General features: G+C 42.6%; 2 protein-coding genes across 5 annotated transcripts in view; one reads left to right on the top strand and one right to left on the bottom strand.

Moving 5' to 3' along the window:
• Positions 1-18832, bottom strand: part of wnt5b (wingless-type MMTV integration site family, member 5b) — a 99563-nt gene that overhangs the window by 29277 nt on the left and 51454 nt on the right. The gene's annotated exons all lie outside the window — the stretch shown is intronic.
• On the top strand, positions 12429-16904 carry fbxl14b (F-box and leucine-rich repeat protein 14b). The gene has a single exon (XM_026148315.1). It carries the CDS (start codon positions 13752-13754, stop codon positions 14952-14954), a length of 1203 nt encoding a protein of 400 aa, XP_026004100.1. The 5' UTR covers positions 12429-13751; the 3' UTR covers positions 14955-16904.

The raw sequence follows: 18832 nt of genomic DNA, 5'->3' as shown, positions 1-18832 counted from the left end.
CCTCCCTGGAGAAATTAACACACAAACAAATACGCACACACAGCAGATGTGCACACATACAGAAATTCATGAGCATGGTCATGTAGAGAAAAACAAACACTCTGACACAAACACATTTTTGCTCTCTGCCTCACTCACCCTTATACACATGCTTCAAATGAATGTCAAAAGCAACTTCTCCACCCTCTGGGACGGAGAACTGAATGTCTTTGTGACACGGAAGAGCTCTATATGCACTCACACATATCAGAGTAACACCAATAAGAAATTGGCCCATAGAAAGTTATAGTAAGACACACAGACACGGTGTGGGTCAGAACAACTTTCACATGCTCATCAGGGGATGAAACAGCGGAAGTCTCGGCTGGTCTGGCCTGATTTAATGCTCGTCTCCGAATTGATTCATATGGCCTGTAAATCCCTGGGAAGCCTTCTTCTGTGTCAGGTCAGAACACACGCAGTCCTGTTGCCATCACTTGGGAGGACATTCAGTTGACTTACATTCATTTCTCAGGGCTGTACTTTGACCCAAACCATAATTTCTATATGCTTAGCAGAAGTTGTACCCTCGCCTTAAAATAAACCTAGTATACTCTCACAAAGTTGACAGCCTTCCAATTTCAACTCTTTCAACATTTTTTTATGCTTCAGAATCATCTTAAAATAGATTCAATTCATGTTTTATTTTTAATTTTTTGTGTTACTAATCTGCATAAAACAATTTTGGGGCGTTTTGTTAATTTACTGATAATAACAGTCTGATATAATCCTTTTATATATTACTCAAGGTATCTTTTGCAGTTATGAGAGCCTCAAGTCAACCCAGGAGTGATTCGACAAGCGTCACAGATCATGCCTTAGCTTCAGGACCAGACTCTAAATCAGGTCCAGTATCATTAGATTTTTGTGTGTTGTAGTGTTTTTGTGGCAATATGCTCCTCCCCACATGAATGATCCTACCACCACCATGCTTAACTTTAGCGGCGATATTAATGGGGATGCTCAGTGCTGGCTGTTCCCACATAATCTGTTTTGATTTTTGGCTAATATGTTCAATCTTTGTTTGATTAAGGCATAATCAAAAACCTCTGGGAGGCTAACAGCTGGCTGTCATGTGACTTTTTATTGAGGGATGGCCTCCAGTTGGCTACTTTGATGAAGGCCCAGTCGTTGAAGTGTAGCACTGATGGTTGCCCTTGGCTCTCATTGCTAGTACCCATTGGGATCCTGGTTACCTGTTGGCCCAGGATCATTCATTGCATTCATTAATAAGACCTTGAGATGGAGCTGGACACCTTCAGTTTATCGTTCGTTGACAGCATCCAGTTTTGTGGGCCTCCATGTAATTATTTCATGCCTTGGTTTCTACTTTGATGTACACTGTGTAGACAGCTATGTGCATTTTCTAATCATTTCCAGTAAACTCACTTAGTTACAAGTATTTCAAGTAGCACTGAGAGACGTAAGACATACAAAAGCTTAGGTGCAACCATCCATTCATCCATTTTTCTCCCTTGTCTTGATCTCACCTTGGCCTTCTACAATAGAACATCAGCATTGTGATGTTCATATTCTCTCAAAGATGAATTGTGCAGAGGTCGATTACCATTATCATCACAAAGTCCAAGGTTTTCTTCAACTCTCGTTCTCATCATCTGGACGTAATTTTTTGCCATAAACCCATATAAACATGCATACTGGTTGCTGTGGAAACAGCTATCTGTCATTCAATGTTTATAACGAAGACACTGGGACATGTCACTGTAGGCAAATGAGAGAGGAGTCCCTGCAGTTTATAGAAAATTTTATTATTATCTTATTTTTACTTGGGAAGACGTACTTTGCTAAATTTTATTTGAAAAGGATTGTTCAGAGGATTCAAATCTAAGCTGTTCTGTGTACGAGTGGCAAGCGACCAAAATAATGTGAGATTAATAAAATGAACGCAACCTAAATTTGGAATTAAATCTTTTTCGTTATTTAAAATATCTTTGATGTGGGAGCCAGCTGGTGAGTAAAAATCTGTTTGGCAGCACATTTATCAACTGTTGGCGAGTCATCTGTGTCCTGAATATTTTTTATTTTTCTCATTCAAGCGTTGATATTTCAAAGACACGTCTCGGTATGAAAGCTCAAGTATTTTAAGATTTATTTTGGTCTTATGTTTGGTTTTAGATTTTGACTAAGTCCAGTTAGAGTTTTTTTAAGACTACAGCTTGCTTGAGTGACTTTTGCTTTTCTTAAAGAAGTCCCGTGTTTTCCAGAGTGAGTTTCACACCAATTTAACACAAGTCTTAACAGGTAAAAACATTTGAACAAATTCTGGTTAAATTGTTTGAATAGCTCTTGTCTTGCGGGAGGACTCAGGTGATTGTGCTCAGTCTCGTATTTGCTCATTGCTCTGGCATTGGTATACGCACTGTATATCCACACCACCGAGAGTAATTTCTAGGATTGAAAATGAACTGTTTTACACTTTCATGGGTCCCGGTACAAACACAGAGACATGGAGAGATCCTGTCAGGCTAATGCATGCACACACACATCCACAGACACAAGCACACACATAAACACACACAACAATATGCAGACTATTCATGCCAAAAGATGACAGAGTGCATTGAGAAAATGCCAAAATGCTGACTACTGAGGGAGAGAGAGCACACGGACTGAAAAATCTCCTATGTCAGACTGCAGAGCTGGCAGAAAAGAAAAGCATTGTTGAAGGGACACACACACACCTAGGCAGCCTGTGTGGTGCAAAAAAATTGGAGCAAAGCGGCAGTGCATAACATAGACACACACTCATAGACATGCATGCACACATGCAATCTTTGAGGCATTGTGGTGAGATGGAAGCACAGAAGAGCTGCCAGAGAGGGAGAGAGAGGTAGGAGAAAGTGCACAAAAATGAACAAATAAAAAGAAATTGAGGTAAAGATAGATAGATAGAGATGGATGTAAAAAAGAGCGACTCAGATACACAGAAAATAGGCTTGCAACTCCTGGCATTGACCTCCTGGTGTCTCCACCCTTTTGTGCATCACCCTTTTTGTCTTTTTGCTCTTAATGGCCATGTATATTGTGCCATAACAGAAGGAGTAGAGCTGTGACTGTGCAATAATGAAAGAACATCTGTGGGAAGGAGGCATCCCTAAAACACAAATGCCAAATGGCTGCTGGACCAGAAAGCAGCAGCAATCCCTCAGATCCAAAGCAGAAAAAAGTAACATCACTAAGTCAGACAGCAAGGCGTGAACAGCTGGACAGCTGGACAGCATAAAGATCTGATCTGATTATATGATTACCTAGGAGCAGGCAGGTCCCCACAGGGGTACAACTCCTTCAAACACCTAGTTGATAACCTGCCTCTCAGGCATCATAACAGCACAGGAATAATGCTCAGAAGGGCATCAGAAGGAAAAGCAGAGGACAAATCCACCAGCACTATACGACAGAGCAGTCATCCAAGACTCTAGCCAGACTAATCTGAGCACCCCCTGGATTGACTGCAACAAAGCCTCAATGCCCTCGCGGATCCTAGAGTTCTTGACACTTTAACCCTCACTGATAACCTTCAAGAACTCAAGCAGCTGAGGAAAACAACACTGGAAGTTAACTCAAAGGCCATTGCACAACTCACCACCAAGTGTCGCACGTACAAAGGTGATGCTGCTGTTTTGCTGTGTCCCAAACTCCCCTCAGCCAGCTTAAAGAGTGAATATGGAAGCACACTCAAAAATGGAGTGACCATCAGCCACCTCCTACGCATGGATGACATCAACTCACTGTCAGTGCCAAAGCTGGATGAGTGTAGCAAATGTCATCAGGACACTTACAGGACACCTACATGTACCTGAGTATAGTACACACCACAACGGTCTACAACAGTTAAATAGTGTGGTAGTGGTAAGAAGAAGACCTCAGCCTTGAAAATCATTAGATAATCAGCTAGAATAGTAAGCTGGACACAGAAAGAAATACATCATAATGATGTCAAGACAGGAAAACTTCTCACAACACACAGAGGGTTTAACCCTAAGTCCAACACCTCAAGGCTCTATGAGCAATGCGATGAAGCAGAATAAGGAGTGTTAAAACCAAAACCTGGGATGAAATAAGGAACATCTAACCCTAACTACATCAGGAAGATGGCCCTTAGGATAACCTGGTCTGAAAGTGCTTCAGGCAGAAGACATATGGTGATAAAGATGAGGAAAAGCAAATACTTTGAAAGACCAGAGGTGGAAGGAAGTGGCTGATATCAAGAGGTAGTACCGGAGGCTTAAAAAGGACAAGGGGCACACAGAGACTCTGACCATGACAGGGAATGAACAGGTCCCAAGTACCATATCCATGAAGGCAGATGTCTATCACAGTTGACAGGACCCAAGGTTCAGGCTGCATGACGATGCCCCTGAGACACAGCAGGATGTAAGATGCAAGCTGGGGCCAGCGTAGACTGAAAAGCTCAATCAAGTGACCGGGATAATGTACAAAAACATCTGTGCCTCATGCGGATTATACGTCTCCAAGTCCCGCTGGAGCACGGCACTAAAAGCAGCTGAGAATAACGGGGCTAAGACCCTGTGGGACTTCAAGTTCAAGACAAGCAGCTGCTGGTTAACCAACCAGATATAGCGGTGGCTGATCAGAAGCAAAAGAGAGCAGTTGTGATAGATGTGGAAATCCCATCTGACAGTATAACATCAGAAAAAATGAGCACAAGAAGATTAAGAAGTACCTGGGGCTGAAGGAAGCCTAAAGTGATCACCACAATGGAAGAGTGGCTCCAGCAGCATTCCATCCACAACATCAGAGGTCTCTGTCCATTAGAGTGCAGTCCTAGGGACAGCTAAGATACTGTGCAGAACCCTGAAACAAGTTTGCCTCCAGAATTTTTTCATAGGGGTGGCCATATGGGGGCCACTAAAAATATTTAGGTGGCACACCAAAAACAGAACAGTGCAGGGGTTCAGTAGAGGGGAGGGGTTGACGACAGGAAATCTGGAGGGACATACAAAGTGACGTAATACGAAGGGCAAAAACTGTATATTGCAGGAACAAATAACAAGTTAATGTTTCAACTCATTGTAGGATGTCATCCTCTCTCTTGTGATCATGTTTTTTTTTTTGTTTTTTTTTAATTATTACCAACATAGGACAATCTTGCCAGGGGGCCCACTTGGGGACCAGCAAATTTTGGGGGTTGGCCAGTGCCCCACCCCCTAGTGGGGGTCCCTGCTCTGAAGCTCACTCTGGCCTCTTGTAGAGAACGTGAGCTTAAAGAAGACACACCAGCCCCCATGTGAGAGGGAGATTATTAGAGAGGGAGAGAGAAAGAGAGATGCAAGAAGGGAGCTGGGAGGGAAAGAGGGAAGAGAAGAGCAGAGAAGCTTTGAAGGCAGGTGTAAAACACACACACACACACACACACACACACACACACACACACACACACACACACACACACACACACACACACAACCATGTTTAAGTACTGTACAGTTGAAGCGAGGAAAGACCTGAAGGAACATAAAAGATTTAAGGTGTACAGTGTACACACCCACATGCATCTTAGGGCCATTGAGGTGTTGTTACTGTTTTCTTTCATATGCTGGTGTGCATGCATGCATGCATGCATGCATGCGTGTGTGTGTGTGTGTGTGTGTGTGTGTGTGTGTGTGTGTGTGTGTGTGTGTGTGTGTGTGTGTGTGTGTGTGTGTGTGTGTGTGTGCACACGCATTCTTTATGTTTTGTTTGTGTGCTAAATAGAAATATAATCTACCGAGTCATGGTAATATCCTTTCAGGAAGGTGTTGCCATTCAGGGATATGTGTTGACACACGCCCATGTAACCTTGGCAACCAGCAATCGCTGTGGGTGCAGAATCACATTGTGGAGGAGAGCAATTATCCAGTTAGAGTCCTCCCCTGAATCATCAAATACAGACACATAAAGTTACACACAAACACATGCACAAAAAGACAGACACACACACATGTCTGGTCACATGACGAGTAGAGTCTTGTGTTATAGAACACTTTGAAAGCACACTCTCTCTTTCTCTCTCTCTCTCTCTCTCTCTCTCTCTCTCTCACACACACACACACACTGATTTTTTCAACCTCTATTTTAACATACTGACACTCTTTTCTTCCACTTCCTTTTTCCGTAGTCATTCCTCCCCCCCACATCTCACTTTTCGTCTTCCTTCTCTTATCCATCTATCCCTCTTCCGCTGCTCTCTCACTCAGTGTGAGTGCTAGCTTGGGCCCAGCGGGTTTTCTAAGAGGGGTATGACACACCACAGCAGCAAGACGACGCACACACACACACACACACGCACACAGAGCTGTGATGTGAGGCAGACAGAGGGAGACAGGAAAACAGGAGAAAAAAAAATGCAGTGTGCACACCACACACACACACAGACACACACACAGACACACAGGCAGGTCATGCAGAGACAGACTCAGCTACTGCTGCTGAGGAGAAAGCCTGTGGCATATAGACCTGCCTCTCAGTTTTTATGTCATTTCTAGACTATTTATTTACGCATCTTTTACCTCATCGCTCTTTCTTTCATGCTACAGATGACGAGAGCGACAAACCAAAGACACTTTTGGTGATGCATATAAAGTTTTTTGAACAAGCCAGTCTGGCTACAGTCTTAAGGTCAATTTTTGGTATGAATACACAGAAACAAGTTCAAAATCCATGTACGGTTTGGTTTAACTAAACAGATTATGGCTTTCTTCTTTCACCCCTGTTGATTTCCGGGAGGTTTGTCCAGCAGACCAGAGCTGGCCACAGTTTAGCCACATTTAACTGAGAGCTGGTGTTAATCTCCCACCATGTTTAGATCTCAAGGTGTTTGCTGTATCATTATATGGCTTGGTATTCATGTCAGGTTTGCTATTTTGAAAATGCATGACACACTCTGTGCCCGGATACCAAGGACGTAGGTGTTGGCAGCCACAGGGGACAGTGCAGTTAACTGCTTTGTTTTTGCCCTTGATGAAGTTACAGAATATAAGCTAAAAGCAGAGTGGGACATACTAGGTGCTTTGCATTTATAAATACAGCCTTTATGTTTCTTTGATGTGTTTTAAAAAGCTCAAATCGATGTTTGAACCAAATACTACTATGTTATCTATACTTGGCTACTTGCAAATAGTAGTAATAATATTCACACTGTATATTTTAAAGCCTAGAAGCGGTCTTCAATATAAGCCATGGTGTCGCAGTCATGGTGTAGTAAGACAAAATTAAAGAAGTCCTTTTAATTTTTGCTTTTATTTTTCTTTTTTTTCTTTTCTTTTTTAATTATTATCTTTTTTTTTTTTTTTTTTTTTTTTACAGAGGAGTCTCCCCCTGCAGCCCATTAGAAGGACTACATATTAAAGCCTTTTTGACATTGGCTGCACCTCATACTGCTGATTTAGACTTTTACCCACACCGGTTATGATGTAACCTATCTGAGGGGCCGTAGCCATTATTCATGCCTGTGCATGGTGTTAATTACCTTGTGCACTGCTAACCACAATAGAAAAGAAATAAAATCCTGGGACTTTGTTGTTTTTCTCTCCTGCCTCCCCACTCTTCGTTGTGATCACGTGTTTTTCTTGGTTTTTTTGTTTAGCTAATTTTGTCAATCTCTCACATCTGTCAGTCCTATGCCTCTATAATTATTATTCCTTGTTTTGAGGTGATAATCGTTTTTCTTTCACTGTGAAAAAGTAGCCGTCAATGCATAGGAGGAATCAGGCCAATCACGATAGCTGTGATCTGCGCTGATGTGATGTGCGCATCAGGTTCCAGCATAGAGTTTCAGACGGTTTTGCAGTTACAGTGTACCAAAAGAGCATATTTAAAACAGAAACCTAAATCCCCTGTTAGTCCCACACTTTTTTTTTTTACGCAGTTTATGACTCTGCACTGTTCCTAACCAGAACTTTGCAGATGAACATTTGTGGATCTGCTAATTTTTGTTTTTGTTTTTTTTTAGCTTTGCCCCTGGGAAAAGGCAGAATTAATAGATGACAAAGAACTTATTTGTAGCAACCAAGGGATAAAAACAATTAAAACTGTCCACTGTGCTTCTCATCAACACTTCTTTCATGTATTTTGTGTTTCTTCCTCTGCTGAGTGAATTTCCCAGTGGTTGTTCCCTTTACTCTTAAAGCCAGCAATCAGTATTTAACCTACACATAGTATCATTGCCCAAAGGTGACTTGCAGTTGAGTTGTTGCAGGCAAGCATGACTCTGTACTGGCTGGATCCCCATAATACTTCTGTGTTCACACTGGAGGCACGAGTGTTTTCCAGCCTGAGATAGATATTTTGATGAATGTTTATACTTTATGAGGCACACACAGTTACAAGCAAAACTCACAGAGAGCACCTTGTTGTGGATTGGGTTTAAACTGTCGGGCTAGTATGAGCAATTCTTCGTGCTAAATTATAAACACTGTCATAACACATCTTGTATACGTGCTCATTCTAATTCATGTTGGTAATGTTTTAACGCTATAATTCATGGCAATAATTTGGAAGAATTGTGAAGAGAAGCAGAAAGAGAAAGTAGTGAAACAATGTGTGCATACAGTACAATTTCAGAGAGACAGAACAGACAGTAACACAAATTAGACTGCGTACTGGAAAACATTTGTTTGATGTTGTTAACGTAGAGTAGGGCATATTAGTCCCAGCTCAGCTGAGCTGAGACTAATATAAGTCATTTGAGAGTTTTACATGGAACAAAGACAGTGAATTTTATTTTCTATGTCTTTCAGTGCAGATGCATATAAAAGGATATGGGGAACATGGTCATGCAAAATTATTAAAGAGATCAACAGCCCTTTCAGTAACATTTGGGCTTTGCATTAAGACGAATCTGAACATCCATCATGAGGAAGGAGAACAAGAGAATAAGAGGGAGAAGTGGGAGAAAGGAGAGTTGCCGTCAGTTGTGCATGGCTGCTTTTTTTTTTTCCACGTAAAAGCGGCGTTTTCTGCAGCCCCTCTCCCTCTGTCTTATCTGCACCTGATCACTGTTGCCTCTCTCCTATCGCTTTGCCTCTATGTTTCTCATCAGCTCTTCCTCTCTCTTTGCTATCTCGTAGCCACTCTGCCACACTCCACGGGCTACAGCAAACGGCTCCCCTGTCGTTTTATCGCACATACACGCACGCATGCACACAAACGCGCACACAAAGAAGCTCGTGCGTGCATGTGTGTGTGCTTGAGAAGATGCGAACATTTAAAAACAATCGTGTTTACATGACGAAGGCTACAGAATCACATAGATATCCTGTAATGTGTATGCATATAGCAACTGACAACCTCTGCTGCTGAAAAAATTAAGCCATGCAAAAAAATAGAGTTTCTTATAAGACTGCCTACAAAAAAGTTTTAGTTTCATTAGATAATTTAGAAATCAATAATAATAACTGAGACGAGTGGTCTTGTTTATAACTAACCCTTTTCAATTTGATTAAGACTTAAAGTAAAAGGCTTAGCTGTAGTCAGCATCAGTCTGCTCTCTAATTTAATTGAATAATGGCAAATAATATGACTTGCTGTGAGGTATAGTCCATCTGAGAGGTTTGTGCTCCAAACTTCTGAGCACAAACTTCAAGTATTTTATTAGTGTTGCACTAATAAAAGATATCTGTATCTGTGCCGTGCAGTTTATGAAGACGGCTTGCTAACAAAATTTCCTAGCTTTTTCTTCTTCCAGCTTATCACTTTAGAGGTTGTTACAACTGTCTATCTGCCTTCATTTTACCCTATCCCTAACATCGTCCTGTCACATCTCAGTCACACCAACCCTTTGCATGTCCTCCTTCACTACATCTTGAATCTAAGTCTTCCTCTTTTTTCTGACCTGGCAGCTCCATCTTCGACATCCTTTGCCTAGTAAATCCACCATCTGGATATCTCCCAATCATCTCACCCCCTAACTTTGTCTTCAAACTACTCGATTTGAGCTGCCCCTCTGATGTACTAATTTCTTATCCTTTCAATCCTGGTCACTCCCAATAAACATTTTACAATGTTCAGCTCCACCTCCTGTCTCTTTGTCAGTGCTACCATCTCCAAATCATATCAAAGTAGGTCTCTCTACCATCGTATAAACCTTCCCTTTCACTCTTGCTGCTCTCCTTCTCTTACAAATCAAATCTCATCTCCACTCTCTTCTCCTCCTCCCTTGAGCATTGCCTCTTGCTACGGATGGTTGAACCCAGGTATTTAAACTTATCTACTTTTACTACCTTTGCTCCTTGAAGTTTCACTGTTACACCTCTGTCCCTCTCATTCACACAGATGTATTCTGTCTTGCTTCTACTGACTTTCACTCCAGAGCATGCCTTCACCTCTCCAGGCTCTCTTGCACCTGCTCCCTGCTCTCACTACAGATCACAGATCACCTGCAAACATCATAGTTCACAGTGACTGCTGCCTAACCTCATCTGTCAGCATGTTGTTGGCATGTTGTTGGAAAATACTGACAGCGCATGGACGGATAGCCCAACAGATGCCACCACTGTCTCACCATCCTCATACATGTCCTGCACCACATCACATCAATAGTGTTCTTTCTCGGCATGAAGCCATGCTGCTCACTGATCATAACCTCTCTTCTTAACCTAGCTTCAAAAACTCTTTCCCATATCTTCATGGTATGTCTCATCAGTTTCAACCCTCTGTAAGAAAAAGTTTGCAAACATTAGTTGATAATTTAGCACTACACCCACGATGGTCACTTTGCAGCAACAAAATTACACTGCTGCTTTGAGATGCATCCAGAAAATGTCACATCTTTTAATTTCAGTCTACACATACACATATAGACACAGCTGCCTTAGCAGTGGAGGATATGGAACACTAGCATTCCTGCTACTAAACTAAGGCAATAAAAGTTATAGTTTTGCCAGCCATATCTTATCATCATTACACAGTCCCTGCAATCATCCACTAGTCCCCTTAGTCTTAACCACTAAACCTGCCAGGGTCATGGGGGATGGAAGCTATAACACTTGGTGAGAGGCAGGGTATACTGTGATCAGGTCAACAGTCCAGCACAGGGCTAATACAGAGAGACAGAGAACCATGCACACTAATTTAGAATTACCAGTTAAGTTAACATGCATGAAACCACAGAAACTACAAACTACACACAGATTCCCCAACTGAGCAGTTAAGCAAATTCATAACCAATAACGCTCTGGAAAATACTGACAGCGCATGGACGGACAGCCCAACAGATGCCAGACAAATCATGTACAAAGCAAGAAATATCCACAAATCTATCACACTGTAATATATTCACATGCACGCCGCTCCAAGTGAGCGGCTGCAGCACAACGGCTTGCCTTTCTCTTTCGTGCTGTGTGCATGCAGAAAGAGTAAAAGTTTCAGATGAACACTCTGAAACTTTCTTGCAATTCCCTACGGCTTTTTGATTCATCCAAATTGTTAGCACTTTGTTGCAGTTAGTAGATTTTGAAGATGCCCTCATGAGGACTGACTCTCAGATTTAAGACTGTTCAGGAAGGTTCACTTATCCAAATCATGTTTGAATTTGTTCGTTGGCTATTTCATTTACAGAAATCTTTTTTTAAGATGTCATATGGGCTACACAATATATTTCTATACTGAAATATCCATTTTTCCCCTAATAATCATTCCCTATCCTTATCGACTTGTCTACATAGGTTTCAGATGCATTCTTGGTTTATGAAACATCCTAAATCTAACTAAATTAGACTAGTGCAGGTGATGGTTTCTTGACTTAGGCAACAAAGGTAAATTTTAAAATGTACCTTTATTGCTATAATTGGTCATTATTATGGTTTGATACACTGAATAAGCAACATTAGAAAACATCTATATATAGCAATCTATTACTGAAACTCACACACACTGATATATTCTCAGTGCCATCAGCTGAGACTAAAATAAGTCTTTGATTATTCAACTATCAAAACATAACCAATGCCAGATGTGAGACAACAGCTTCAAAGTTTGCTTCTTTATGAGAGACACATGAGAGAAAGAAAGCCTTTGACATTTTATTTGCTTTACACTTTATAGAATATTTTATTACCATAGTAATCTATGCTCCAACTTTAATGTATGTATCTTGTACATTTGTATATCATGAGCCTATTAGTTGTAAAAAGTGGCTGTAGAACAGCAACCTTATGTGTGTGTGTGTGTGTGTGTGTGTGTGTGTGTGTGTGTGTGTGTGTGTGTGTGTGTGTGCCTGTGTAGTGAAGGGAGTGACCCACACACACTGACACAACCTCTGATGTGGTCTTAAGGCTTTGGCAACTTTCTGCCAAATACCAAGCCAATAAAGCATGTTCAAATTAATTAAAAGGGATTTTACTCACGGGTTGTACATTGTTTTCAGCGTTATTTAAACTATTCTTTAAACTCAGTTTTGTTTTATTGGAGCCACAGTTATTCTTCCCAGTATTTGACTGATGACATGTTGATTGATCGTCTCTGGAAAAGTACGTTTATTTTCTGGTTTTGCAATAAAGTAAAGTGTTGGAGGAGAGTGGACGGAGAGGGGCTGTTTACAAAAAAAGACAATGAACGCGGCTGGCAGCTGTAGAAGCGCTCTAGTTACAACACCAACAACAATAACAACAAATTCAGAATAAAAATACTAAACGTTCATGCCAAGTAAGCGGACTGAAAGGAGCTTCTCCACTTGGCTTCCCTGTGTTTCCCGTGTGGTCCGCTCAAAGGGTTAAAGCCCAAAGTGAACTGAATTGTAAGAAGTTGGTTTCCAAGGGAAACTGTTCGCACCGTTCCAGCTGAGGCGGGACAAACCAACTGTGTGACACGGAGGGGGTAGGGGTGGGTCGATAAAATAGCGAATTAATTTCAAGCTACATCTGCTATTAAATCATTGTAAGAACGTTTCGGTGTAACGACGTGCTATTAAAACGCCCGTAGTAACGGTGGTTGTCGTTAAATACATTTTAAAGAGACGAGGGTGATATTATTACTTCCCTCCACCCCTTCGGTACAGCTAGAGTGCTGGGGTCCCTGCCAAGTCGGTTTGAAAAGAGCAGACAAAGGCTTTGAGCCCAGGACGCCCCTCTCTCTCTCTCTCTCGCTCTGCCTATAAAGCCGCTCCAACTCTATCTTTTTTGCTTTTCTACCATGGGGTCGCTTCTTAATACGTGTCGGTAAGCGAGTTGGTTTTGTTTTTACTTTCTTAATCTGAAATGTATGACCGTCTGGATCCTCGCACGGCGGAGAGAGGAAGGCTTTTTGTAGGTATAATACAAGGAAGCGTCGTCTGAGAGAGGGAGCGAGAGGGGGAAGGATTGACGCTTTTCCTCCTCTCCTCCTCCTTCTTCCTTTCGCCCCCTCTCCTCCTCTTTTTGGCGGAGAGAGGGGTTGAGGCAGGAATAAACGCTCTTTTTTGTTGTTTTTTCCCCCTTTTTTCTTTTTTAATACATTTGAATCCTACTGCGCAACCAGACCGGATCACGTGGCACTGGAGGGAGTTTGATCGATTTTGCACAGTTCAGTGTGAGAAAAAGAGAGAAACACACAACTCCAATTTCTTCTTCTTTTTTTACTTCTGTGGATAGCTGGGACTGTTGATACTTTTGCATTTTGTGCGAGAGGAGGGTGTGATTGAGTTAAGTCTTCTGTTTTTCTTTTAAGCCTTGGAGGTGTGGAGTATTAATTTTTATATGCCTGGGTTTTGAAAAACAATGGAGACGCACATTTCGTGCCTCTTCCCAGAAATTTTGGCAATGATTTTCAGTTATCTGGACGTGAGGGACAAAGGCAGGGTAGCCCAAGTGTGCATCGCTTGGAGGGACGCATCCTACCACAAGTCAGTGTGGAGGGGGGTGGAAGCCAAGCTGCACCTCCGCAGGGCGAATCCCTCCTTATTCCCCAGCCTCCAGGCCAGGGGCATCCGGAGGGTCCAGATCCTGTCTCTGCGCCGCAGCCTGAGCTATGTCATCCAGGGAATGCCAAACATCGAGTCCCTCAATCTGTCCGGCTGCTACAACCTCACGGATAACGGGCTGGGCCATGCGTTCGTGCAGGAGATCCCATCACTTCGGGTTTTGAACCTAAGTCTGTGCAAGCAGATAACAGACTCTAGTCTAGGGAGGATTGCTCAGTATCTGAAGAACCTGGAGGTGCTGGAGCTTGGTGGCTGCAGCAACATTACCAACACTGGGCTTCTGTTGATAGCCTGGGGCCTCCACAGACTCAAGAGCCTCAATCTGAGGTCCTGCAGACATGTCTCAGATGTGGGGATTGGACATTTGGCGGGCATGACCCGTAGTGCAGCAGAGGGCTGCTTGAACTTGGAGTACCTGACCCTCCAAGACTGTCAGAAACTGACAGACCTGTCACTCAAACACATTTCCAAGGGGCTGACCAAGCTCCGGGTACTGAACCTGAGCTTCTGTGGGGGGATCTCAGACGCAGGGATGATCCACCTCTCACATATGACTTCCCTGTGGAGCCTCAACCTACGCTCCTGTGACAACATAAGCGACACGGGGACAATGCACCTTGCTATGGGCACCCTAAGACTCTCTGGGCTTGATGTTTCGTTCTGTGACAAGATAGGAGACCAGACTCTGGCGTACATCGCTCAGGGGTTGTACCAGCTCAAGTCCCTGTCTCTGTGCTCGTGTCACATCTCCGACGACGGGATAAACCGGATGGTGAGGCAGATGCACGAGCTGAGGACCCTTAACATTGGACAGTGTGTGCGCATCACGGACAAAGGGCTGGAGCTCATAGCGGACCACCTCACCCAGCTGGTGGGCATCGACCTGTATGGATGTACCAAGATCACCAAGAGGGGACTGGAGAGGATCACACAGCTCCCCTGCCTTAAAGTGTTGAACCTGGGACTCTGGCAGATGACAGAGAGTGAGAAAGTGAGGTGATTGGAAATGCTTGGTTTTTTGTTTTTGTTTTGGGAGTGTGTGTTATTTTTCTTTTTTGGATGGAGACAGAGTGGGAAAAGGGAGGGATGTGTGGGCAGAGGAGTTTCTTTTCTTATTTAAAAAGAGAGAAATCCTTCCTTTTTTTCCCCTTCTGTGTAAAGTGTGCTTCTCCCATGTGACCAGGATGTATGCTCAAAATGTTTTATTTTTCTTTCTGTTGGCCTTGCAGGACTGAAATCAGTGTTTGACTCCAATATTCAGCCTGGCAGAAAGCAATTCAAAACTTCTGTCATGAGCTCACGAAAATCCGTGTTAAACGCAATGTTTTGGTCTCAAATCGAGTTTTAAGACCTCACAAAAACTGGACTTGGGACTAGAATAACTTCAGCTTGTTTGCCAGATTTTGTTTCCAATCAGGTGTCGTTTTCCCTAATGGAAGAATCGGCTTCTCTTCCTGACACTTGCTTCCAGAAAATTCTGGATGCGAAAACTTGCATCCATCCTTAAAAGTCAAAAACAGAGGTTTTAAAACTTTACTGTGGGACTTTTATTTTTGCAGTGAGTCTGAGGCATTTACGACTAATCTCCGCTACAGCCATCACGCCTAAAAAAAAAAAAAACCAACAAAAAAAACCCAACACAGACACACAAAAAACATTTGGCTACCTCGTATGTGGTTATTTTCAAAGGGTGTATACTGTTAAGAAGGAAAGAGAGACTGGGAGAAAATGTGCCTAAAGGGACTTGTGTCTGCCCCCTCCCCCATCCCTCCATCGCCTCTCTCTACCCTCCCTCCCTCTTCCCTGAGCAGAGCTAGAGAAAGGAGACCAGGACACAATCTAACTACCTTTGTTAATTTACCCCCATAAACAAGAGCAATTTCCCAGAGAGAGCCACGAGAGGGGGAAAGGGGAAGGCGGGCTGTCAGATCCAGTCAGAGAGTGAGAGGACGTCGCTTTATGCAAAATACATTAAAAACCTGCTTGAGTGCAAGAGCTTTTTATATTGTTAAAATTTTCCTATTTTTTTTTTTTTTTAAAGGGATAAAGTCCAACTTTACACCCTTTTAGAGATGCATTGCATTCAAGCTTTGATCAATATAAAGGAGATGCGATTGCAAGCCTATACCTGTAGTGATTCTATAACGATAGATGCATGTTAAAGGTATGATCAGACCGTCATTAAAAACCCAGTGTATGTCCTTACAGGATTATTAGGCTGTAGGTATTTTTGTTGTGAAAGGGATGCTGGTGGAGATAAATGTCAAGTGAATGTTGCTCAGAGCGTCGTACTTCAAATTGAAGTGATTTCTATATCTTAGCCTTTATTCGTGGAAACAAATCAGGGTTCGTGGCTTTTCTTTTCCCACGTTTATACCGACACATTCATATTCACGTTGCTCTCACCGGTATATAGAGAGAGGAGGAGGAGTTTTTTTTATTTTTTTTATACCCTCTTCTTTTTCCTACCATCTCTCACCCTTCTCCCCCTGAATAAAAATACCCCAAATCCATTTTGAGACATGCTTAGAATAAGGAGTAATCGATTATTTTTCTTTCTCTCCCTTCCCATCTCTGGTTACAAGCAGACTGCGTCTCTCTCACTCACTCACTCACTCACCCTCTCTCCACCTCGCTATTCCCCATCTCACTCTCTCTCTCTCTCACACACACACGCATTTAGGCTGTACACACATGCACACGCGCGCACGCACACCGCCGCCAGTGTGTGCGCGTTTTAATGTAATGCAATGACCTGCTAGAAAATTAATCTACGGATGTGCGTCCTGCTGAAAAAGCTGTGTGTGAGTGAGTGTGCGTGCGTGTGTTTGACAATAAAAAGATGTACTGTATATTATGTGTTTGTAAAGAGAGAAAAAATGCAGAATCCCAAAATTAAATTGTTTTATATTCTTACGGTTAAAACAATTAAAGATATTTATATAATGAACGAACGAGAGCGGTGTGGATTACTTTTGTGTAGGTGTAGCGCTCCATTGTTTTCTGTTTTGTTTTTTTTGGAGGGGGAATATAAAAAAATACCCACAAGGTATTTTAATCTTGTTTCCCATAAAGACAATCACAACTGCTCTGCTCTTGTCCTACAAAGATATATTCCATATTCAGGCGCATTTAAGACAATAAGGTCTCTTATTTTCATACATTACTCCCAATAATCGCCCACGCATCTCTGAGCATTGTCCCTCATCAGTTCTGTCTTGCTTCTCAAAAGGGCTGAAAAAATTTCTCTTGTGTTGTTTTATTATTTATGAGCAGATTCAAAATGGATGCTTGCCGTCTTGATTTGGCTGCCAGGGCCTGTGTAATTAATTATCACCAAGGCGTTTATTGCAGGAAACTGTTCTACCCTGCTGATTTTTTCTAATCATAAACGTCTGTTTTGTTTTCTTTTTTGTCCTCTACAACGCTACCAAAAGGTGTTTAGCTTAACTGAGTTCCAGATGCAACTCTCAGGGTTTTTTTTTTTTTTTTTTTGGGGGGGGGGGGGGGGGGGGGGGGTGTATTTGGTGGATTTCCTGGTTTAAATGAAGGGTTTGGGGCATTTAGTCTGGATCCTTTTCGCAGTGTTTTACTTCACATGTGGCAGAGCTGCGTCTGTGCAGCTGCATGTGCGGCGTAATGAGATCTAAAAGTTGGTTAGAGCAGATCTCCCTCTTCTCTGCTTTCCATCAGGACGTGTCCTGTGTGTGAAGTGACACCACACACACACGCACACATAGGGGGTTGCCAGGCCAGTCAGTAGCCATTGTCTCCCTTTAGAAGTTAGAAAGGCAGGTTTGGGTGCTTTTTTTTTTTCTTCTCTTCCTCTCTTTCTCCTCCTCTTGTTCAGTCACGCATACCAGATCCTAGACCAGGCAAGAGACCCCTCTCCCCCTTACTTTGCCCCCCCCACTTACCACCATGCACACACGCACACACATACAGACTGCTTTTTAGCATTCCACACCATCATTCAAAGCATTTAAGCATTCCCTCTCCCCTGACTCTCTGTCCATGGGGATTTGGGGATAAAGGCCAGCAGAGGGATTGTTGACCACAGGGACAGAGAAAGACAGAAAGAAAGACACACACACACACTCACAGAATGCCAGTGTTTGCTGTTTCTTAAGTTTGCTTTAGCTGGCCTTTGGTCTTGTGCAATAACGCTGCAACCAGTGCACACTGAGATGTGGAAAAAAGAAAGAAAAAAGAGAGACACAGTCTGTGACATTTTGAGCAGCTTTGTCCCAGAAGCATCTCAAACCTGTTTGTCAGCCACAGAATGCTATGAGCTACTGTTGCTGATGTAATTTGACCCTGCATTAGTGTTGCTTTAAATCTACCAGAAAATGTGTGTTTATGTGCTAAATGCCTGAGTTAGATTAGGAGTTCCTACATGCTGCAGCAAGGCGACATGAAGCCATAGGAGTAAAGTAAAAGAGGTGTGACACTGAGATAAAATGTAGCTTGGATGCTGTTTAATGAATAGAAGTGGGAGACGTACAACGCAACTAATTGTTTCTTTATCATTTGACATTTGTGCATGCAGACCTTTACCGAGCAGATACGGAAGAGAAGGTCATATCGTGGGTTTCTACAGAAAGGTCGGCAGGCTGAAGTGTAGACTGACGAAGATGCAATCAGCTACATTCAAATGATAATGCAATACTTTAGTAATCCCTACAGGGAAAATCCCTTTTTGTCCACTACACTCCATAGGGAGGTCAAAGGTCAGACTCTGCTCCTGAGCCCCCCGCTGCTGGGTGCTACTGGGGGACACACGAACACAGTGAAGAGCTCTCATGTTTTAACATTATATCTGCTTGCTCCTCACTGTTTTGCTGTAAGTCCCTGGAGGTTGTCCGGAAGAACTAAGAG

The sequence above is a fragment of the Astatotilapia calliptera genome, chromosome 17, assembly GCF_900246225.1.
Source record: "Astatotilapia calliptera chromosome 17, fAstCal1.2, whole genome shotgun sequence".
Lineage (NCBI taxonomy): Eukaryota > Metazoa > Chordata > Actinopteri > Cichliformes > Cichlidae > Astatotilapia > Astatotilapia calliptera.
The sequence above is the reverse complement of the archived record's forward strand: the minus strand, read 5'-3'. Positions and strand labels throughout refer to the sequence as shown.

What these genes read in the sequence shown, in the direction of transcription:
- fbxl14b (XM_026148315.1), top strand. Translation starts at nt 13,752, where the DNA reads ATGGAGACGCACATTTCGTGCCTCTTCCCAGAAATTTTGGCAATGATT.